Genomic DNA, 24,483 nt, shown 5'->3' with positions numbered 1-24,483 from the left:
GCGAGACGGCCAGCAATTAAGGTTTCAAGGCTTGCGCAGTGAAAAATAGTATGGAAACTATAATTCTCGTCGATAAATACCTTTCAGTGGCGAGGGGCGAATAATTTCAGTACTCTAAAAAATCATATTTTACTACTCGAATCGAATCATTAAAATTATTACTCGATTCAGATTCGAGTACTCGAATCAATATGCACAGCCCTGCTTATTATAGCACGCGAAACTTGAGTTACGAGAACGTAGGCTCGTCGTGATGCTCATGAACCCATGATCAGATGCGTAGGTGGAGCCAAGCATGGTCACCACAGCAGTACACACCCACTCTAAGGCGTGATACATCAGTGACGTGGGATCAGGGGAGGCAAGTGAGGCAGTGCCTCACCTGTCGTCACCATCAATTACTATTGATATTTTATATCTATATTCTGTACATCAATGACTAGATTTTAAATATTTTTCTCCCAAAATCACGCAATTTGCATATTTATTGTTTGAAAATAAAGCTCGAAACGAGAAGTAAGGCATCATACGGGCCACGCCTCGACATTGTTAACGCAATTCATCGTAAATAGCTCAGAATTGTTCTTAACTGATAGTAATCGAATGCATAACTGATCAATCAATCAATCATAACTAATCAAGAAAGTGGATAGCTATGGCGTTGTTTGTAATTCGGGTTTGTTTTTTTGAATGTCACTTCCACGGCAGTTCATTTCGCGGCGTAGATCAGGAAATCAATGTGTATTCGAAAACTGCGTTGTCATATGGCCGTCGTGGGCGTCGCCAGCATGTCTGCTATTCTCGTTGATCAATCAACGTGTCGCACAATCCAAGATTTCTACTCGGGTACGTCGAATTTGCGAGTGATATTGGTCGCCGGCGTGACAGTATCATAAATTTGAGGATTTTGAAAAGGGGGTCCGAGCCCCTAACCTTGAAGATGGCATTGTCTTTACCTCTCAAAGGCATGTTTAAAATGCCACGAGAATAATTATTCTGGTCGTGATGTAAATTTATAAAAAAAAGTTGCTACATTATTGATCAATTCAGTGCAAAAATAAAGATTTGGCAAATAGCCATATCTTATACCCAAAAGAGCCATACATGACTCGAAAGCCTTAGATTCCCGACCACTGCCCTAAAGCATGTAAATAAGAGGCATGCACACTGAATTTAAAAAAGGATAACTTGAAAGGAAGTGAAACGAAAATGACTGCGTAACGTGTCGGTGGGTGATGTCAGATCGTGCATGGTACCATAATCTTGAGGGCTGACTATAGTATTTATTCAGTAGAAATTGCTTGTATTTCGATTTAAACGTGGACATGAACATGCTCGACGACCGTCGGATAGCCGACGAGATGCTGTTCCACACTTGAGGTCCGGCATACCTGATAGAGCGATGCGTTTTCTTGTATTCCGTCCTGATCATGCTGATTTTTTTGTGAACCCACTGAAATTGTAGAATTGAAGCCCGCCGAATCAAGGAAGTTCATACCTAAACTAAATCCCCACTGACTTAACGAAGGACTCCAAATTTGACTTCGAGTCACGAGGCCTTCGTGGATTAGGCTACTGTCTTTGTGCCAACACCGTGTTGTGCATAGTCACAAATATTTCATCTCGCGTGCCACTCTTGTATTTTAGCTATCTACAATACTTATTATTACGATATTTCCGTACAATGGAAGTACAATTCAACGTGGTTCTTGTATTGATATTTTGCTTCCATTCCGTCGCTTCAGACGGTAATATTGATATTGCGGAACCATCAACGCAGTTCGTCACACAGGATATATTTCAAACAGGTGACATATTTTGAATGCTCATATACATATATATTGCAAATGTATTAATATATAGCTGACGGTATTTTTGATTTATATTCAAAGTTATAAATGGGATCAAAGAAGCGTTTGACAGGCGCATGAATTCGACCGTTGCAGAACTCCAGCAAGCAATAGCAGGTAGTTTGAGTTCGATGTGTAGTGGCAAAGAGAGATTTGCCATAGAGTGGAAATGTTCACGTTACAGAAATAGAAAATCTCAAGCTGCTGAATCTGGCCTGTTCCGAGGAGATGTCTTGCCTTAAAGTCAAGTTCGGTAACTCATCAGAGTCAAACGTTTCCGAACAACTACCAGGTCAATCATGTCAAAATTCACTTTTCCAGTACTTGGTATGATTGCATGGTTTTGTGGCTTGAAAGTGCGCGAATCCTAGGTCAAAACAGACATGATGACGCCATCAGCTGAAGATGGTGCTTATAATAAACAAATACATAAGTAGAATTTATGCTAATAGAAAAAGTACTGCAATTATTATTAGTTATTTCATAATAAATCCGGTTGCATCATATTCGAAATCGATTGATGCAAGGTAGTAGCATGCAGCTCAAGTTTATCCAAGTGTATAGTCTTTTTTCCGTTACTAGCGTTGGTTCTTAACCGAAGTGTGCGTGTTAGCGGTATAGGCAACTTTTTCGGGGTGTGAGGCCTTGCGAGCATCCCAAGTACTTGGGCCTACACCCAAAATATATGTGATAATTCTAACAAGGCTTTCCAATCATTTATTCAAATTGTGACTATCGGCTATCGGACAGTCGACGAGCATGTCCACATTCAAGTCGAAATACAAGCAATTTCTTCTAAATCAATACTAGCCAGTCTTCAGGATTACCGGACCACGATCTAACATCGACCTCGCCCTCCGCCACATGCCACCTCATTTTGTCGCTTGCGTCCAAGTCGAGAAACAAGCAATTTCTACTAAATGGATACTAGTTCGCCCGTAAGATTACCGTACCACGACTTAACCTTTCGATCTCGCTTTACGTGACATGCCACCTCATTTTGTCGCTTGCTTTCTATATTATCTTCTTTTACTTTTCATTCAGTGTGCATGCCTCCTCTTTACCTCACCTAGGCCAAGGCGGGTGTCTGATTTCAAAGACTACTCCAAGTCGTTTCGATACCCTCCTATATTTTCTTTGTACCACAATTTTGTGGTGTATTGAATTGATAAAAATTGCTAATAAACCGAACCGAATACACTAGTGAAAATAATTCTTAGCTCGTGACGTAAAATGGTAATACGGCGTTCATGTGTGTTCCACAGGTTCGCTATTCAGAAAGACCATTTTCCTAACTCCCAAAGAAGAGTTGGGGGTTTATCTAGGCTTTTCTCCCAATGATCCACGATCCGCCCAAGCGGTGACATAAAAACCCTAGAAATTGGCTGTACTACAAGTTGGCAAATACGGAATAATAATAAAGAATATCGGTTTGGTGTAATATGATCAATGTATTCGAAACCCCATTATTACTAGAAACAACAAGCTAACGTCCAAAGGTAATTTGAGCACTGAAAGCAAGCTAAGCCACTGTATCTCATCGAATATTCACTAGATATATATGACACGTAAGAGCTGAGAAGCTTGATACAACGTGACGTCATTATTATTCAAAGGCAAAATTTGAAAATGGGTGCTGGAGGATAAAGGCTAAGAACCACGGATATAAATGTTGCAGGTCAATGATTTAGAAATTCGACCCGTAATGCCCACGGTCGACCAGCATAGTTGTCACGATGGACGTATTGACCACCCCTCACAGAACCAAACATGATAATATGATATCACGTGTCGTCACATTGACTTGGGCCGCACTTGTATCAACGACCGTTATAGAGACCGTACGATCCACGTGATCTAAACATTTGACGGTTCGTAAATCATGGATGTATAATAGGGGTGTTCAAAAATGACATTTTTTCTCAAATTGTACTGGCTACTTGATAAAATTACCTAATTAAAAGCTGCACATCAAATTTGGTTCAATTCCAACCAGTAGCCGCATTGCATTGCTACAGAAGAAGAAAGTTTTTTATTTATTATCCAAAAATAAATATAAAAAAATTTCCAAATTTTCTGTTCACCCTATGAAATTGCTAGGTTGTCTATAAAAACGATGCTCACCAAATTTGGCTCAATTCCAACAAGTGGAAGCCAAGTTATTGCCATCGAAAAATTTAGTTTTGAATTAAATAGTATTTAAGGTGGGCAGATTTATAATAAATATTTAAAGAATTTGCCACCGCAAATGCTATTTTATTCAAATCCAAATTTTTCGACGGCAATGACTCCGCTTCCAACAGTGTTTTAAACAAAGGCCTTTTTAAAAATAATAGTGTTTTTTCTTTCAAGTTGTAAAATTATGCCATAATTATGTAAATACTTTCCCAAAAAACATGTTGTATGAGCCTGCGGACAATTACCACCGATAGAGCCGACGTGTGCGATATGGGATGGTTGGAACCGTCAAAATAGTCGGTTCACCAGCTATAGTACGTAGATATTTCGTCAAAAAAGCTATATCTACCCTGTATTTTCAATTTTCAATGTCAATCAACCATGACGTAACAATTGAATATTTGTGACGTCATTGCCTAAAAAATGCTTTAAACAAGGGCCTTGTTTTAAACATGTTTGATTTCAATTGATTTTAGTTTTAAATGCAACCCTACACGCGTAGCTGTTTATGTACACAGTACACTGTTCGCAAATGAAGTGTGTATTCACATCCGTGTACCACCCCTGATTTACGGGTGTGAATATACACCTGCGGAACACCAAACCAGAACCTACTTCATTTTTAGACCGCGGAACAAATCAAACACAATATTTTAATCCAAATGACGCTTGCAGAGGGCCGTAGGAACTAGAAAGGTATACATGTAGGTCGTAGGCTATAGGTGCCGACTTTTATTTTTACACGGGTGGCCAGCTGAAAAAAAGGGAGGGGTTTGAATAAAAAGGTAGGGGTTTGAAATTGTTTCAAATTTGCCAAGGTAGCATCAATTTATTACGGTTAAGTACGTGCATAAATTTCGGAAATACATGGAAAAGAAAAGCTTCATCGTGTTGACGAACTTACGCGTATCAGTACGCGTAAGCTTGCCAGCGAGTTCGGCGGTGACGTCAATTAGCGATTCATTGATCTCGTTTCAATATCAACTATTGCTATTCACTAATCACCAACACGTGAGCGAACAATTGAATACGCAACCTCGGTGACCACGAACTATTTCACAAATTAATATGATGAAGTCTGTTGTGGAATCTGTTCTGTAATGGCACCGATTTCAGGTGATTCCCTCGGCCTTAGCACACATCTTCTGATGTTTTAATATTACGGTAGCGCTAATCGATTACGTTCGCAGATTCATAGCTATTCAATTTCACACTTTCAATCTTAGCCAGTATGACATAACAGTTGCATAAGTAGAGATGGCAGGCAAATCATGCGAGGCCTGTACCAGACGCTATAGCAGGGGCCGGCAACCTTTTGCATGTAGCGTGCCAAAATGTCAAAAAATGTCAAACTATTACCAACTGGCGTTCCAAACATTTATAATTTTGTCGTATTAAGCGTTTCAAGTATAGGAGTCCCACCAGCCGCTTATCTGCAGCTGACAACGGCTTCGGTCAATATGCCACAAGATTGCGATATAATGAAAAGACAAAAGAAGAGGGTGCCGATACGACTTGGAGTATAGTCTTTTAATCAGAATCCCGTCATAGACCTACAGCATGTAAATAAGAGGCATGCACGCCGGATTTAAGAATAGATAACATAAAAGGAAGCGATAAAAATGGATGCTGCATATGTCGGTAGGCGAGGTCGATACGTCGATTCTTGAAGTATTGGTCGCTAAGGGTATAAATTTCAGTCGCTACTGCACTAGACCTATCGCTTGATAATATTTGCATCATTTATTTTTAGTCGCGCCATGATCGATCTTCGGTGGTTGCTTTGGTAGTTTCTAGTTCCGCAGTGTTCCGTTCTGCCAATACGTGAGAGGCCCATCAATGTTGTTCCGATGATATGGCCTGATGATGAAAAATGTGCCAATAACCTCTGTATCATACAAGTCAGTTTGATGCCAAATTAACGTTGGTCCACTATAGATTGGTATGCAAAGCTCCAAAGGTCGCGGTAAAAGTTGTCGTTGTTCCAGATCTATTGGAATCGCTTACAAGTAGCCTACTACAGTACCAGACGAAACTAAATGACTATCTCCTTTCGTGGGATGAACACGATTCCAAATTCGCATTTCGACACGGGGCGCATTATTTTCCTTGGCGGCCGTCTAAATTGATACATGCGGCTCAAGTTGCAGGCACTGGATCATTCGGCGCCGGTCATTTCGGCGCCTGGACTTATCAATGTCGAACGTTTTGGCCAACATGCGGCAGTTGTTTTTATTTCAAGGTATTGTCGTCGCCAATCATTTTGCCAGCGCACACACCGCACGGAGTCGCATGGTCGCATGTTGCCCGAAACGTTATGTTTGGGTCGTGTCTCCTAGCGTGAAAATGCCCAGCAGCGCCAAAATGCCGGTTCATATATAGTATAGTCGCACTTCCTCAGGCTGCACATTGTAAATTCCTAGAGACTAAGGCATCCAAACGGTTTCATACGATATTAGGTTACCGTTCTTTCATAATTACTAATACGGTTGGACTTATTCCTGTCCATTATATATAAGTTTTAAAATATTTCTTATATATATATATATATTGGTGTTTCCCACATTATAATCGAGAAATCAGGTCCGAGTCAATCGCGCGTTAAATTTTTTCCAGATAAATAAAATCTGTCCCAAAAGACTCTATTTTATGTTGATTGATGTTGAAAATTGGCAGGTTCTGCACTGTGAACCTTTTTCGTATAGTACAATTTTCACTTCATTATAACATCTTTAATTGAAATTTATTGCATTTCAACTGCGGGCCACTCTATGCATGGCGCTGACAGCATAAAAAACCAACACTAAACGGGCATGCACCTTGACAATCTCAAAAATTTTACCTGCTGTATTACCAAAGTTCGCTCGAAATATCCAGCTTTCTGTTTGCGAATATGTAGTGACTCTCTGCTGTGAGCTTGACACGCAATCAGATCACATCAAGAGCGAAATACACTACATATAGAGAGTCAGCGAATGAGGCTTATTCAACCAATCAATGAAATTGATATCGTTGTTCGATGTAAAACAAATATAGCAAGCGTACGGGGTCCATCTCGATTTTATATGTTTATTGTATCATAAAAACCAAATCCGTGCGATTGAGGTGTTGGCTACTGCTGTATAACTTGTCAATGGAGTAAAACCCGTTTTACACTCTGCTCAACATCAATGTAGCAACACTCACACGCCAAATACATTGTCCGGTCTGGCCTGGACCGTTAAGGCGTAAGCTTCTATTCCCTTGCAAGTCCTCGTCGAAATTGCTGGCAAAGCGACGGAAGACCTTGATTTTATGGGATTATTTTGATTGCTCCAGTTGATACACTTGGCGACGTTTTTTTAATTCAGTATGCACTTCAGCATTGTGGCATTGCTTACCATATTTTGGAAATCTAAAAAGAGGACACTTTTTCAGAAATTTGAAACTTGCAAAGCAGGAGTAGAATTGTCAAAAACCGGTGAATTTTTCCCACTTTGTGATCGGTTGACTAAAAAAAAAAGTTCATCTTTTCCGCTAAGAGCTCAAAATACCGTTTTTCTCTCCACATTGTCAGGTGGATGACTAAAAATAAAAAAGGTCATCTTTTCGCTCAGAGCTAAAACACCGTTTTTCACTCCGAAATACTCGCCGGAGCTTCCCTTCTGTGCTAATTTACGGCATATCACTCGAAATTTGCTCTAAATCTGACCTCAAATTCAAAAAAAGAGGACAAAATCTCAAAAAAGAGTACAAAAGGGCGTCCTCCGAGGACACTTTCAAAAAAGTCAAAAAAGAGGACAAATCCTCTTAAAAGAGGACGTATGGTATGTGGCCTGGTTCGTCGCTAGGTATCGTGCACTTTAATACATATCACTTCACTGAAATGTAGGGTTGAAATTAGCAATGGGCCGCCACGTGACGTAATGAGGTTCACGTTCGCGTTCACACAGAACATTTCGAAAAGGTTCGCCTTCACACGATCCTGAATCTTTCAGAGGTTCATACCATCCCTATTAAGAAGTCGTGTGCGTCAAATCCTTTGGGGTGCCATGAAAAATCATCTCGCGTACCACAAATGGCACGCATGCCGGGGTTGCCGACCCCTGCCGCTATAGTTTAGGCTCGCGATGTTATCGCATGCGCGCGCCAGGCCAGCTGGGACTCGATAGTTCAGGCTGGTGATGAAGTCAAGCCAGGCCTGGTGCACGCGATAATTCAGGTCTGCGATTATAGCGTGCAGGCCTGCATACGGACGCGCTAAATCAAATCAGCGACGATAGCGCACATGAGATATCAATGACCCATTTCGCAAACAAAACAAATGATGCTCGCTAATTGTCAGTATACAGCACCTATAATACGAATTATTTAATAGGCATTTCAAAACGACGGGATTTCTAGTTTCAGATGAGAAACTCCCTGGCTACGCACGTAGGGTTTTGATTCCGGCAACGCACATTAGCCTACGGCCTATACGTTGGCGCCTAACAGCCAGTCGAATTTGATCGTGAAATGGTCAATTATGGAAATGGTTAATTATCCAGCCAGAGCAATATGGGCGCATATGATGCGACCTTACCAATAGAAATCCAAATCTCAATGGTTTGAAATTCGATCCGCGATATTGTTGAGCTCGATAAAGTTCGTCCAGCAATCAAGTTTATTGGAATTAGAACATTGAATGTCCATGTTTAAACTAATCGAATAAATTCAGAATTAGCGCCACCGAGGATCTCGTGTTGCATTAATATTTGGGAACGTAATTTAACGCTGTGCACTGGACAATGCGCAGTATTAGTATCAAATCAAACACTGACAAGTGACAAGTGACGTGACGGAGGGGGGGATACGAGCGTATAAAGCAGACAAGAATTAGTAGCCTGCTCTACAGTTGATTGCTAGCGAGACGGTGCGCATTAAATCAGTAATTCGAAACTTGCGTATAGCACAATAGGGTTCCGAGCCTGGCATCGCGACAATTGTTTGCTCATTATAACGGCGTTTAAGCTGTATTGCTACATTTCCCAATAAATTTTGGCAAAGCCTTGTTAGAGGAATGAATATGTGCAGGAAGGACTTTCGATTCGCAGGCATACACAAACACACTGTCCAATTTCGCGCTCCGATTAAGAGACTAACTCAAGAATTATTTTGTTTGCGGGCCACTCTGCATGGCGCTGGCACGCTGGCAGCATAAAAAATCAACACTAAACGAGCATGCATCTTGACAATCTCAAAAATTTTACCTGCTTTGTTACGAAAGTACCTCGAAATATCCAGATTTCAGTTTGTGAATATTCAGTGACTCTCTGCTGTGAGCTTGACCCAAAATCTCACAACATCAAGAGCTAAATGCACTATATGTAGGTAGTCAGCGAATGATACTTATTCAACCGATCAATTAAATTGATATCATTGTCTGATGTAAAAAGTCTAGCAGGCGTTTACGGGGTCAATCTCGATTTCATATGTTTATTGTATCATAAAAACCAAATCCGTGCGATTCGGGTGTTGGCTACTCCTGTATAACTTGTTATAGTAATATCCGTAGCAAGTACAGAAACACGTTTTACACTCTGCTCAATATCAAGTAGCAATACCCACACGCCGAATACTATGTTCGGTCTGGCCTAGACCGCTAAGGCGTAAGCTTAGGTTCACTTGCAAGTATCCTCGTCGAAATTGTCGGCAAAGCGACGGAAGATATTGTTTTATTGGAATATTATATCATTTGATTGCCTCAGTTGATACATTTGGCGACGTTGAATACGTCAATATGTACTTTAGCATTGTGGCATTATGTGGCACGAGTCGTCCCCAGGTATTGTGTATATTAATATTGACTTTAACTTCACTGAAATGCAGGGATAGAATTAGCAATATGACGTCACATGACGTCATAAGGTTCACGTTTGCGTTCACACAGAACCTTTCAAAAAGGTTCGCGTTCACACGAACCTGAACCTTTCAGAGGTTCACACCATACCAAAGAAATATGTCATGGGGCGGCTGCGCCACCCCGCCTCTCCGTAAGTCGGCGCCTGGTTAGCACATAGGATCTAAAACTGCGATATGATTCTGAATTAGGTTCTGTTTTCGTGTAACACCCTTTGGGTGTGAATGCACACTCTTTTTGCTAAGAGTCTATACTGCAGAGATAGGCAAACTGCGGCTCGCGAGACCTGGCCTAGACCGTTAAGACGTAAGCTTATATTCCCTAGCAAGTCCTCGTCGAAATTGTTGGCGAAGCGACGGAAGATATTGATTTTATGGGATTGTTATATCATCTGGTTGCCCCAGTTGATACATTTGGCGAATTTAAAACGTCAATATGTAATTCAGCATTGGGGCCCGAGTTGTCGCTAGGTATCGTGTACATCAGGGGTCACCAACCTTTTTGCAACCAAGAGCTACTACTTCTTGGGTATACTTATTGAAGCGACGGGATACCATTTACTCTCACCGTTTAAAATTAACACCGAAAACTTCGTTATATATAGCCTACAAAAGACATATAGGTTTAATTGTCCATGAGCGCCTAAATGACTGGCACCGAATGTTTCTGTCTTGGCAATCTGAACCCCAGAAGACGAATTCCATCTGGCAGGGAAAAATTATATGCAAGTGAAGAAATACCCTCTGAAATCGTGTGCGTCTTTTAGTTTAGTACGATTGGGCGACAGGGATATCTAAAACTAGATATTCCTGTTAGGCGATATCACTGTTGGGCGATTCTATATTTTTTGATATAGCAGACAGGAGGTCACGAAATAACATCATGCAACGAAGTCATACCAACGGGTTCGCCCGCCCGAATATGTTTAATTATCAGTTACGGGCCCTACAGTTTCCAAGACACCTCATAATGTTCGCTCTAAGTTTTGATGACTCTGCGCACAGTCTGCGCTGACCCTTGGACAACAGTGCGTAACGACTAAAAAAAGGTCATAACTTCGGATTTGTTGTGCGCAACGTAGATTTTCTGTGCGCAGAGACTGTGCACTGTCATGCTGTAAAAGCTTCTGTGAAGCAGGTGTTGTTTGTTCACCATGTATTTCGTAACCCAACATGTCCTGAATCAATTTTAAATCACCACCTGCCAAAATACTAACAATGCGCACTCAGAATCCCCGCCGGTAGCAGACTTCTTGAACACCTAATCAGCAAGCTGTTGCTGGCGTGGTCATTGAAGCATAGACGATTAGCCAATCAAGAGCCGTGGTTGTTTGATTACTAGTCTTCTCGCCGTTCTATGGTCTGTGGCACGCCCATTCTTGAGCAGCTACTTTCAAACGCTTTGACCGAAATCTTAACGGCATTTCTGTAAGCTTCTTTCAGGCTAATTGTTGTTTTTTATCAATAATCTATAGAATGAGACACAATCACGGAGAATTTTTAAGATTTTCCAAATTTTGGACAACCCTAATGTATAATTATTGTTGAGGGGTCCTACCTTTTCAATCACACATCACTCAGCTTTACCGGAAAATCTGTTTACGCGAGCAGAGAGAGGATAAAAATTGATCTCAATATACATGCAATTTCCGATCATATTGACCAATTCAATCATTAATTAGTGAAATTTTTCGCGCTTCGCGCGTCTAGGCGAGAATAGCGGCCTCAGTAAATGGAATCCCAATTTAGATGACTAGTTTCAGCAAATAGCGGATAGCCGAAGGGGGGTCTGGGGGCGAAGCCCCCCGGAAATTTGGTTTATCACCCGATGGGGGGCCCAAGACCAACGGTTTTTTGGGGGGGGCTGACGAAGTGCTGCTACGGCCCTGGTAACGAATTAATTGTACCTACGGGCACGCCCAAATATGTTTAATTATTAATTACGTGCCCTTTATTTTCCCATACAACAGCTCACTCAGCGATACTGGTAAATCTGATTACGTGGGCTGAGAGGATAAAAAGTTTATAGCGACTTATATATGTAATTACCACCTATTCATTCATGCATTATAGAAAATTTTGGTACCTAGGGCGACCAGGCCACACAAACTTTGCTGACCATCGAAATCACGCTACGGGGTTCTTGGGGGCAAAGCCTTCAGAAGTTTGGTTTATCACGTTATGGGTGCGCAAGGCAATCGTTTTTAGGGTGGTTGACGAAGTGCTGTTACGGCCCTCCCTTTTACTCATTGTCTTTATTACATTCCTTACAATATGAGGTTGGGGGGCGCTGGAGCACGATGATTTTTGAAAGGGGGCGCTGGAGGATAAAAGGTTAAGAACGACTGGTTTACGCATACCAGGCTGAATCAATCAATCAATCAGGTTTATTAATATTTTCATCGTTTCAAAACATCGCAAGACTGCGATACAATGAAAAGATAGGAAGGTGTCGAAACAACTTGGAGTAGCCATTAAGATCAGACACCCACCTTAGCCTAGGCGAAGTAAATAAGAGGCATGCACACTGAATGAAGAGTAATGCAGAGAATATAGGACGCAAGCGACAAAATGAGGTGGCATGTGGCGGAGGGCGAGGTCGATGTTAGATCGTGGTCCGGTAATCCTGAAGACTGGCTAGTATTGATTTAGAAGAAATTGCTTGTATTTCGACTTGAATGCGGACATGCTCGACGACTGTCGGATAGCCGGCGAGATGCTGTTCCACAATTGGGGTCCGGCATACTTGATAGAGCAATGCGTTTTCTTCTATTCAGTCCTGGTCATATGGTAGTTGTTCTTCGTTGACGCGAGTGTGCTGTACTTGTGCGCTTTTGTCTCCGAGGTGAAGTAGTCGTTGAAATTTGAGTGACATTGACCGCAATGGAACTGATACATAAACTTGGCAATTTCTAGCTTCCTCGTATCTTCCAAGTTTAGAACACCAAATCTTTTGAGAAGCGATTTATCAGTTGCACATCCAGGCCCTCGTGGGGCTTTGGCAATGATACGGATGATCCAATGTTGAAGTTTTTGCAGTGGGTCAATTGTATTCTTGCAGACAGTACAACAAAGAATTCCGTATCGTAACTTTGATAGTAATAGAGTGTTTAAGAGTATCAACAGCACGCTGACTGGCAGAGTGTAGCTAAGGCGGCGAAATAGACCACATACCTTCGATAGTTGTGGTTTGAGCGATTGTATGTGACTCTTCCAGGACATGTCCGAATCCAGTAAAATACCAAGGTATTTGGCATTTTTAGTGTTGAAAATTGGTTAGCCAGCGATGTCAACGGTTAGGTTATCGCAGAAGTTCACGACCAATTATTGGGATTTTGCAGCGTTAACACGAAGGCTATTATGGTACTTCCACTCATGCAAATCTCCGCTTTAATATTCATAGCACGGCTTGGCAGGAATCACATTGCGGTAAGACTTCCAAGAGAGTCTGGTAAAATCAAAACATCTCATTTCAACTAGCTAGCCACTAAGAAATCATGAATTACTTCGCACCATGTTTGTTTAAATTATACCACAACAGTCAACTCAAATTTTTAGATAAATCATGTCACATTTTAGACTAGGGTTACCATACGTCCTCTTGTAAGAGGATTAGTCCGCTTTTTTGACTTTTTTGAAAGTGTCCTCGGAGGACGCCCAAATGTCCTCTTTTTTGAGATTTAGTCCTCTTTTTTGAAAATTCTGGTTGAATATAGTGCCAAATTGGACTGAGATACAGTAAATCAGCACTGACGTAACGCTCCGGCGGCTATTCCGGGAGCTGACCTTTTTTTAGTCAACCGACAACGAAGTGGGAAAGATTTGCCAATTTCTCAGGATTTTCCTCCGGTATTGCTAGTCTGAGTATTTTGAAAAAGTGTCCTCTTTTCTGATTTCCAAAATATGGTAACCGTTACTTTAGACTGGGCATCATGATATCTGTTTCTATATCAGTCAGTCGGAAGCATTGCATTGCATGCTATTAACTAGTGGACTCTACTCTTGTATGTAACTTGATACTTCAACTCTGAGTGAGTGTTCCAGATGTGCATTGTGCATCAGTGAGGCGTGTTCTGTGTTTGTTTTCGATGAATTTCATGTTCGAAAGGGCTGATTCACAACGATAAGTTGAACTAAGCAAGTTTGCCAATTTCATAGCTGTTGCGCATACACCACTGCACTTGCCCTGTGATGAGCATCATGCGATAGTTACAATGTATTAAATATTTAAAAAATGGGATGTATGAATAAATTTCCTTCGTTTCCGATACACAGGTATATAGTGGTACGACCAGGGTTGTAATGACTCGAGTCATGACTCGACTCGAGTCAGACTCGAGTCACGATTTTTTGATGACTCGACTTGACTCGAGTCATTTTCTTAAAATACGGAAATGACTCGACTCGAGAGTCAATTTGTGTATCGACTCGACTTGGACTCGAGTCATTGCGCATGACTCGGACCAAGTCATATGGCTCGAGACTCAGACGGCCAATGCCGACATTTCATTGTAATTTCGAAAAATAGTAATAGAGCCAGACCATTGGGATTTCGTCTATTGGTACTGGTACTTGAAAATGCTACCACAAGCTGCTAAAAGTAAGGAAAATTAATATTTATAAATGCGAACCATTCGGTATCACCAAACAGAGTTACAAAAAGTGGATTTAACAAGACTTTAACTGGAAACTGATCAGTCAACACAATGACTTGGACTCGGACTCGAGTCATAATACCATGACTCGGACTCGACCCTCTGATCGCTGACTTGGACTCGGACTTGACTTGGTGGTGCATTGAAAATGAATCGACTTGACTCGAGTCAAAACTATAAAAGTGAGATTGACTTGTGACTCGGAGCCTTGTGACTTGGTGACAACCCTGGGTTCGACCCAATTTTTATAACGCGACCAAAACTCTAACTACCCAAACGTCACACATCTTGAAATGAATTTCCAATGTTAGTATATACGGGGCGGGTTAATAGTTGTAGTAAGATAGGGGCGGGAAACTTCTCCGGTTGGCGGGCCGTATTACACAATTTGGCGCTAGATTGGGATCCCTAACAGAGTTACTAACTCTTACTTTAGTAATTGTGTTACAGAGTCCCTCGAACGCAAGGGGAAATTGGACATTATATTTGTGTTGGATGGATCAGGTTCTGTCCAATGGAATTTCAATGACATCATAACATGGACGCAAAGGATGGCTGGAAAATTTGACGTAGAATCCGGACTAATTCAAATTGGAGTCGTGCAGTTCTCCGGCAAAACTGGACATAATCCGCTGTAATATATTATTTATAGTTTATGTTTACACGGCTCTCTACTAGTTGGTTAATACGGTCGGTTATCGCAGTTATTTATAGAGGGTTGGGATATAATGTGGCGTAACGAGCGCCTACAGAGAAATGTGCAATATATGCAATATATATGCAGAATTTATTACAAGTGGGTCATATAAAAGTAAGTACCTGGGTTTAACCGCGTGTCACAGGCATAGCTGTCATAAAATCATTGGTAGCATCTGATCCTTTCAAATAGTCCAAGGTGACTCTTATCTCACACCTAACCCTAGAACAAATTACATCCCGACCCCTAATGAAAGCTACATCTTGACCCATAATCCAAACCTAAGCTAACTCCAACTCTATCCCTAACTCCCCTAACTCGCTATATTTTGTCTGGTGTCATTGGTCCGACCAAAATCACAATAGCCATGCAGCGGCTGTATGAAAACCGAAGTGTGATCATCTTTCTTACGAACATTTGTTGTAAAACTCTCGAAAACGTTATTGTGGCGATGCTAAATTTATCCCGTATTAATTGTGTATACTCGCAGGTGTAACTCTACAATCAATTTTAAACTAACATAACATAGCAAATATCCGATTCTGTAACCAAGGAGAGATCAAGTAACAAGTAGGGCTGGGCAAAATCGAGTACCCGAGTGATTCGATTCTGAATCACGTAATATGCTTTGAGTCGAGTCGAGTAATCGAGTATCACTCATTATGACGTCATAACTGATTGTAATGCGTCAAAGTTCAAATATGTACCGTTTATGCTCCCACAAAGAATATAATGTCTTTTATCCATCTCATAGAAGATACTTTGGTATTTTTTCGACAATACCGATTTCATTCCACTTGGTGACAATGTCGTGGGACAATCATGACTTCGGAAATATGCTACGTCCATAGTACCCTTCCCTTCGTAGCTTTGCACTATGTGTTTCGTATGCTACGATAACTCCAATCAAGGTGTCAAGGCCTAAAAAGTGAAAATAAGTATCGAAACTATAATTTTCGTTAATAAATTAACTTTTATTGGAGAGAAGCGTGTAATTTCAGTACTCGAAAAAGTCGTATTTTACTACTCGACTCGAATCATTAAAATTAGTACTCGATTCAGAATCGAGTACTCGAATCATTGTGCCCAGCCCTAGTAACAAGTAATTAATATAGAAAGTGGCTTAGTTGGCAACAGTTTTAATGGGAGTTTGGAGTCATCTAGCTGAATATGGGCATAATCATTTTTATTAATCATCAATGAGTCGAAGTCATTTCCTGGGTAGAACTGTTTATGGACGCTTTTATGTTATATGCTGTATAAATATTTGTACGAGATTACTATGCGAATCACTTAGAAAATGCAAGCGGGCCGTAGTTTCCTCATACCTGCACTAGAAAATGCATAATACCCACCATACGCGCATAGCGGGGGCTGAATTTAAAAGACAAAGGAATGTCGGCCAGTCAAGTTTAAATGATGACAATTTCATTAACAGCGAATTCATTACAACTGAAATTGCTCTTGGATCAATTACAAGCAATAGCAGACTACAGGTAAGTCGCCCTTGTCTAAGCCCAGTAATAAGATTGATATGAAATAAATGCGCATAAACAGCATATCATCACAAAATATCAATAATGTGGTAACTTAATGAAATACCTTTCTCGGGTCATATGACTTGGTCGAGTCATGAGCAATGACTTTAGTAGAAGTAGAGTCAATACACAATTGACCAAAGTAGAGTTGAGACATTTGCGACTTGAGTAATTAATTACAAGCCTGTGCAGCAGCTCTTGTATCGTGAATTCAGATCCAATGCCGCAATATAAATGGGTTGTTGGTTTGATGCCCAAAAGGAGTCGAATTAAGTTCCGAATTGAAATTAAGAATCATGCTCCCCACATGAGTTTGGCTATGGTTGATATATGCATTGCGTCGTACATATGTATGCTCCTCCTTTCCATCTTATCCGCGTAAGCGCTGTCTCATAAAAGCCTAGAAGTGGGCCGTGTTACAAGTCGGCAGCTGCGGAATAAAAATGATGAAAATTGACCAGCTGGTGTAAATGACCACAGTAGTCGACAAACACCATGAATACCCCAAACAACAATAGCAACATGTGTATAATGCTATTATTTTCACCATTATCTGATGTGATGCCTGGTTATTCCATCATGTGGAGAGAAAATAAAATGCATCACCGCCAACCTTGGCGTTGTTTTTAGAGAGCGATCGGTGAAATCACGCGTCGCGGGACGCTAACGTACACAGCGGCGGCCCTTCTGAAAACCCTCTCAGACTTTCAGAATGCACCTCGATGGACGGACCGCGATACAAAGAAAGTTATAGTGCTTTTGACTGACGGCAGGTAGTAGTAGTAGCATCTTGTATACATGGAAAATAACAAGCACACAATTATAGCGTTGGCGCTCCTCGCCTAGCATAGCGGATGTGTTCTGATTTACTTCTAGTTAATAAATTAGGCAACAGAGGGAAAATCACTGCGAATACAATTGCGAGATCCAAAAGACACTCACCTCACAGCAGAAGTTATCTTATGATAAAAGATGTAGCCACTTTAAACATGCTTGTCAAGGAGTTCTCATTCTCGATGTCATATAGCTCGCGATCGAGCCGACATTAGGAGGGGACTACAACATTTAGTTCAGTTCCATATCGCCATAAAACGTGGTATTTAATCATAAAATAATTCAACGGATGTGCATTATTTACATTATAGTTCAACTGACAGCTACCACCTCGACGAAGCAGCTAAGAGAGTAAGATCACAAGGAATAATTCCGTTTGCCGTTGGCGTGGGATCATTTAACAAAAGAGAGCTCCAGGTAAGTTCAGCGTGAATATGGGAGTCTGCATTCGGTACTAAGATGAAATCCATCCAGCAAGACCGAGAGGCAGACCCTCCATTTCGTCCTTTGGCTACGGGAACATGTATAATTTTGCAGTTGAATCCAGAACTTAAAAATAGAAGTGTCTTTTCTCAATATTCGGTTCGATTGAATGAAAGAGCTTGAGCAATTGAACATATTTCCATGATAGCGCAATTACCAATTAGTTGACTGATTTACTCTGCGCGTCCGATGTTTTCTACCGGATATGCAACCGGTCTAAACACTGATGGATGTTAATTTACTGTGCGTAATATCATATAGTGGTCAGTAAAGATGGACTCCTACTTTTCGAAGTAATCAAGTAGTTTTCATCTGCATGCAGTAATTACTCAAATATATCTAATTTTCCGCTACGTCTACTTGTATGTCGTAATATTTTGTGATTTACTTACTTACTTTTCGCTATTTAAAGTTTGTCAAGTAGAAGTATTATATTCTTCCAATCATAGATAGGAAGGTAGGGAGAGATAAAGAGAGGGAGAGAGAGAGAGAGGGAGGGAGTGGGAGGGAGAGAAATAGAGAGAAATATGTTCTAGCAAGCTTCCCCTGTTATAGGTATGTAGTGTAAAATATACTTTCACGAGAGTATCGGTCAATATAATTTAGTTACAGGCTTGCGTGATTCCTTTCACACCGCCTTGTCGCCCATATGACATGTTTCAACCAGACTTGTACAAAATAAACATATAGTTTGTTGATGGTCAACTAACTAACGGTTTCTTGAGCAGTTCTAGTTCTATTTCTAGTTGCTGATTTTGAAAATACAGTAGTTCTAGTTTTAGTGGCACATTGGAAAAAATATTCGTTGCCGAACAACTAGACAACACGTGTCGTGGTTTTGGACGAATTGAGATGCCGGTGCTCTGTTGAATGATGCTTGTGCAGCCGTTGCTCGCTCAGAGCCGTCACTGCTCGAAAATCCGCTCTTTTGAAATGTCGATTCAATGTCTGATATTTCAGATAAAATAAAAACTAATGTGATGACTAGAAGTATGTAATCCAGTTCTGTACGGTTCTTAACCTTTAATGACTTGGGAACCCCTACGTCACAGATAGGCAACTATTTTCTGAGAATGACAGGCAGGAAATACGCTGGCGAGCTAAGTCAAAAGTTTGCACTATATGTTCGGCGGTGTATTAATTTCTAATAGTTTATTAATTGAAAGCAATGAATTAGGTGGTTAACACAAGCTTATGGGGGGATGTGTTACGATTAGGCAATTAAGAGTCAGAGTACAAATATAATATTTATCCCACGCAATTATTCAAAACAATGGTAAACAAGAAACATTGTTAACTCATTTTAATCACACCAGCTCATAGACACGCCCTTCTGTTGAGACACCAAAATGTATAGGATTTTACAGGTTGGTCATGATTCCGAGCAGTGTGTAGCTGGGTAAAATCGCCCTGTTGTTTTGCTAATTTCGCTGGCATGCTTTCCGAATTTGCCTTCTCGCAGCTTCAGCCGAATGAATGCGTGCTTATGTCATAATACCGACTTAAATCAAGCCATATTATATCGACTTTATTAGGAATTTGGATTACGCCAGGGATCGGCTACCCCTGGCACGCGTTCCAAAAGCGGCACGCAATAAGATTTTTCATGGCACGATAAATGATTTGATATGCATTATTATGATCATGTTTCTTGCAAAAAGTGAAACAAAGCTTTCAAAATGGAAGAAACTCGAACGTGAATCCAAATTATTTCGTAAATCAACATGAAGTAGGGTCTTTTGGGACAGATTTTAGTTTTCTCCAAAATTTTCTCCGCACTTCCCACGTACAGTGCGTATTTGGCCCGCGGGCCGTAAAATGCCCATGCAGATCTTTCCTATGCTAATCTACAAGCCTTCGGGGAACCCCTCATTTTCAGTAAGTCGCAAAACAAAAGTCTACCACACGTGTGCATACCATATGTGTTGTAATCTGTAGGACTACCAGTAAAGCTACTCAGGAAGAATTGTACAAACTACCCAATTAGTTAGTTGATGGTCAACTAACTAACGGTTTTTGAGTAGTTCTAGTTCTAGATGTGGATTTTGAAAATTGAGTAGTGATAGTTCTATAGTTCTAGTTGCGAATTTTGAAAATTGATTAGCTCTAGTTGTAGTTCTAGTTACGGATTTTAAAAAGAGGGTAGTTCTATTTCTAGTTCTAGTTGCACTTTTTGAAAATCCCGTATAGTTTGTACAAGTCTGACTTCAACACAGCAAATATGGCTTATCAAACCGTTCTGAGTCATGATATCGTAATGTAACATATAACTAAAAGTTACGGTCGGATACTTAAAGGGAGACCCCCCCCCCGATAAGTCTCGCCCAGCCCCCCCCCCCCCCCCGTTCGTAGGGCCACCACTGTATATACGTATTTCACTATACACATATTATATCTCATAATATGTTCTGTCGAGTTATCGCAGCATAACGTTTTGAGATACTATATGTGATAACCATAACACTGCGTTACCAATATATTTCATTTCCTGTATCACGTTTCAAGATATATTCTACTGACTTCAATCTAAGTGTTATTAGTAATTACGAAGTTCAATAGCAAAATACATACCGTTCGTTCTAGGCGTCATAGCATCACATTTGCTGAAATGGGGTGCTGGGGTTAACAATAAAAGTTAAGAACCGCCGTTCCATAGCGAAATTATCACCTGCATCGCATGATGCTGTGAAAAATGAGGCCTCCTGGGATGTAGCACCAACAATCCAGGTCTCTGCACGGTCCGCTCAGTTCAGTTTCCAGCTTTTGACAGAGCGAGTGTATTTATGACTGTTTTTTCACAGCTACTTTCTTACTTCTAGTTATCTAGTAGATTTAAAGTCAGCCAATTTTCCTTCAGCTTGAAGTAGTTTTAGGCTGCTTTAAATACGCTAGTTCTACTCGTACTTGATTAGATTTTTTCGTCGCTAATACTTCTACTAGTTTTTACCACATCTGCGTCATATACGGATACCACCGAAGCGAGCATAAGTGTACAGTGTACACTGTGCATGTGCAGTGTATTTTGTTCTTGTAATTCCGTGAAAGAGCTGGGCTCCCAGCGTTAAAAACTATAGGATTTACGAAAATTACGGCTAGAAAGCACGGAGACTGATGGACCAGCTTTGGTGAATGACCGTGGGAGCTGAAGCTACCCTGAATACCGAACTAAACGAGAAAATAACTACAAACGGAACAAATAAATAACGATTCATCTATATTCTTCCAGGTAATCGCGACTGGTGACAATTCTTCGGATGAACGAATCTTCACCATGGAAAGTTTCGACGGTTTGGACGGCATAGTGACAAAGCTGTCTGATCTCATTTTCAGAAGTAACTAAGTTCCAGAAGTTTTCTTCTGGAAGGCTTGTTGTACGGGACAATGCAAGGACTTGACCCCCTTTACCCCGCAATCCCTCTCTTTCGTATATCTCGTTTTCTAGTCTTATCCGTGTGACTTAGCGATTTATAACTATGTTCCCTGCATTTTCAAAGTCATCATCTCCACCAGCTCTACCGCTAACAGTAGGCTTACCATACGTCCTAAGAGGATTTGTCCTCTTTTTTGGCTTTTTTGAAAGTGTCCTCGGAGGACGCCCTTTTGTCCTCTTTTTTGAGATTTTGTCCTCTTTTTTGAAAATTTAGGTCAGATTTAGAGCAAATCGCGAGTGATATGCCGTAAATAAGCACAGAAGTGACGCTCCGGCGGGTATTTCGGAGTGAAAAACGGTGAATTTAGCTCCGAGAGAAAAGATGGCCTTTTTTGTCATCCACTTTGAGTTCTGAGCAGAAGTGATGACCTTTTTTTTTTTTTTTTTTTTTTTTTTAGTCATCCAATCAGAAAGTGGGAAAAATTCACCGTTTTTTGAGAATTTTACTCCGGTTTTGCAAGTTGCAAATTTCTGAAATAGTGTCCTCTTTTTGGTTTTCCAAAATATGGTAAGCCTAGCTAACAGTGATCACGTGGGCTGAGAGAGGATACAAAATTTTATAGTGATATATATAGTAGAACTAATATTATTGACATAATTCATTCACAAAATTTACCAACGAGATGCACATTGAAACCAGATGCGTATAGTAAAAGTAACCCCACAAGAAGGTGCATCGGTCAACGTCTGGTGGGTCCAGACCAGTGTTTTGGGGGCGTGAGTTAGCTTAAAAGTGTAGTTTTGGTTCTGGCTACAACACACAGTCACATATCTGTACCGGCCTAACAGTATAGCAGGGACAGGGATGTCAAACACTCGGCCAGTGGGCCAGACAATTTCATTCGGCCCGTGAAGAGGTCTGTTGCGGATAAAATTCGAAATGGCCCAATAGACTTGTTAATCTCTGACCTGTATCCAATCGATAGGCAATAAAGCATTGCCAGTGTGACGTCATATGTGTACAATGTAGCCTACATACCCCATTTGAAAACCGATAAGTAGCGCTACAGAGATTCCAGGATTTGGGCAACGAAAATTTGGCAACCCTAATATACAGACACCCTAATGGTGTTACAAGAAAACAGAACCTATACTTTCGAATTTAGAAACTCTCCGTTCTCGGTGTGTCAATCGAATATTTCACCCGACTTGTTAGCGACTAAACAGCGTTTCGTAATTTGTGTGTATAGCATTATCGTCGAGATTCCAGCTGCAAGACCTACTAGTAGCTACTAGACATGTACCATCGCAAGTCGAATTCGAAGTGTATTCACTCAGCAGTCCACATGCCGCAGGCGTGCTACAAATCAATAACAGGAACCCATTGCCGGACTAAATCAAGCATATCATAAAACCACAGTAGGCCGATCATCTTTATCAATCGGGGTTTTTCTTTGTATAGGTGCGCGTGCGCGTGTTTCATACCGAGATGAGCGACTAGCTTTTCAATTGTGTATCTTGATGATGTGAGCTAACGCTATAGCAAGTTACAAGATTACCACTAAGCAATGTTCCCTCTAAGCTGCGCACGTGCGCAAACGCGCAGTGATGACACGGTCTCATGCGCACAGAAAATCTAAATGGCAGCCTCTCGAAACTACTAACTCACTTGAGTAGATTTAAAGCTAGCCAAATCTATATACTTGTAGTTTTAAGTTGTCTTTAAAAGCACTACTCGTGCTGAGACTTGTCTTTTCCTTCTCTCGTTAACTTGCCTGTAGAAGCCGTAAATTTTTACGCAATTGCCAGTAGAAGTAGCCAAAAAATTTCCGAAAAATGTTAGAGCTACTTCAAGTGGAAATAGCCAACGAAGGCCGATAAGTATCAAGTACCCAACTAATCAGTTTCGTGGGGTTGCATCCTCTTAGCAACCAATCAGAGGTGGCTACTTTCGAACTTGAAGGGCGCATCTTCGTGACTTCAGTTTATTGTTAATAACCTTTCTTTTAAAACCCCACAATATTGCGATACAATGAAAAGATAGGAAAGAGCCTTAACTCAAGTAGGGAATTTCTCCCGGTTGTAATAACAATTTCACCCACAATGTGGGGCAAGCTACATTCCAGTGTACAAAATCAAAGTGCAAGATGCAAGAAGTATCTAAAATCGCACAATCTGAGTTAGAACTCCGTTATTGAGCAGTGGCAACATTTGCGTAAAACACGAATATCACGTTCACCTACAGACTTCACGTAGTAGTTTCGACTCTCCCGTCTCAATTTTCTTTATAAATGAGAGTGCATAAATGTCAACACACTCGAGTCTACCCAGAGCACGCAGACAGATAACACTGCAGCCATCTTTGTCTGGGCGTTTCAGCCTCAAAAGCGATGAACCCGAACGCACTATCAAAAATGGTTTATATTTGGAGTATTGCACTGCCTAGTCAGTGATTCAAATAACATATACCCACTCCTGTGCTTTAGAGAACAATGAAACAGACTAATCACCAGACACAAGTATTACGCCACAGCAAAAAACAGGTATTCAAATGTCTGATATCGCTATGGAGGAAATAATATCCAATACGAGAGCTTTCACAGCTCCAATATTCATTAGGAAATATGCAACTCGAAATACGCATCATGCCCTGTCTGTCGCAGCATAGTCGAAGATCACGCTGATCAATATACTCCATGACATCATTCACTTCTGGGCACTTTGCATGGACCTTCATCCCCGAACACTTGATGACAAGTGTCTGGCATTTCAGTCTCTTTCTGCAAAATAGAAGCTCGATATTGAATTCATGTCTTTGTAGCACTATGGTTTGACATAACTGTTTTAGATCAGAAGCTCGGGCAAGTCGACCTGGAGTGCAAAATGCTTCAAAAATTTCATAAGTAAGATTGCAGGGCAACTGATTTACATGGGCATTAGACAATCTGCTGCTTGCAATCGCATACGATAAGGTACAAAGCTTAGACTTGAAACGGTCATG

The 24,483-nt window shown here is 40.9% G+C and overlaps 2 protein-coding genes across 7 annotated transcripts in view; one reads left to right on the top strand and one right to left on the bottom strand.

Annotated features, from left to right (window-relative positions):
* Nucleotides 1-1,614: 1,614 nt before the first annotated feature.
* LOC145456665 (integrin alpha-X-like) lies at nt 1,615-24,292 on the top strand. Of its 3 annotated transcripts, none has more exons than XM_080334765.1 (8): nt 1,615-1,808; nt 1,893-1,967; nt 2,035-2,142; nt 15,011-15,194; nt 16,696-16,753; nt 17,426-17,568; nt 17,953-18,046; nt 21,339-24,292. In XM_080334765.1, exons 1-8 carry the CDS (start codon nt 1,685-1,687, stop codon nt 21,450-21,452), a joined length of 900 nt encoding a protein of 299 aa, XP_080190891.1. In that variant the 5' UTR covers nt 1,615-1,684; the 3' UTR covers nt 21,453-24,292. The 3 variants fall into 3 exon arrangements, with proteins under 3 accessions (XP_080190891.1, XP_080190889.1, XP_080190890.1); XM_080334763.1 differs by having other exon boundaries at nt 17,426-17,571; nt 17,941-18,046; XM_080334764.1 differs by having other exon boundaries at nt 1,616-1,808; nt 17,941-18,046; nt 21,339-22,719.
* The window catches only part of LOC145456658 (uncharacterized), a 12,766-nt gene continuing 12,168 nt past the window's right edge, over nt 23,886-24,483 (bottom strand). For all 4 annotated transcript variants that reach the window (XM_080334753.1, XM_080334752.1, XM_080334755.1 and 1 more), the window contains exon 20: nt 23,886-24,262. The gene's annotated coding sequence lies outside the window, so the exon portion shown is untranslated. The remainder of the gene's footprint in view (nt 24,263-24,483) is intronic.

Source organism: Botryllus schlosseri, chromosome 15, assembly GCF_051294905.1.
Source record: "Botryllus schlosseri isolate E-star chromosome 15, Bs_hap1, whole genome shotgun sequence".
Lineage (NCBI taxonomy): Eukaryota > Metazoa > Chordata > Ascidiacea > Stolidobranchia > Styelidae > Botryllus > Botryllus schlosseri.
This window is presented reverse-complemented; position numbering and strand designations above follow the sequence as displayed.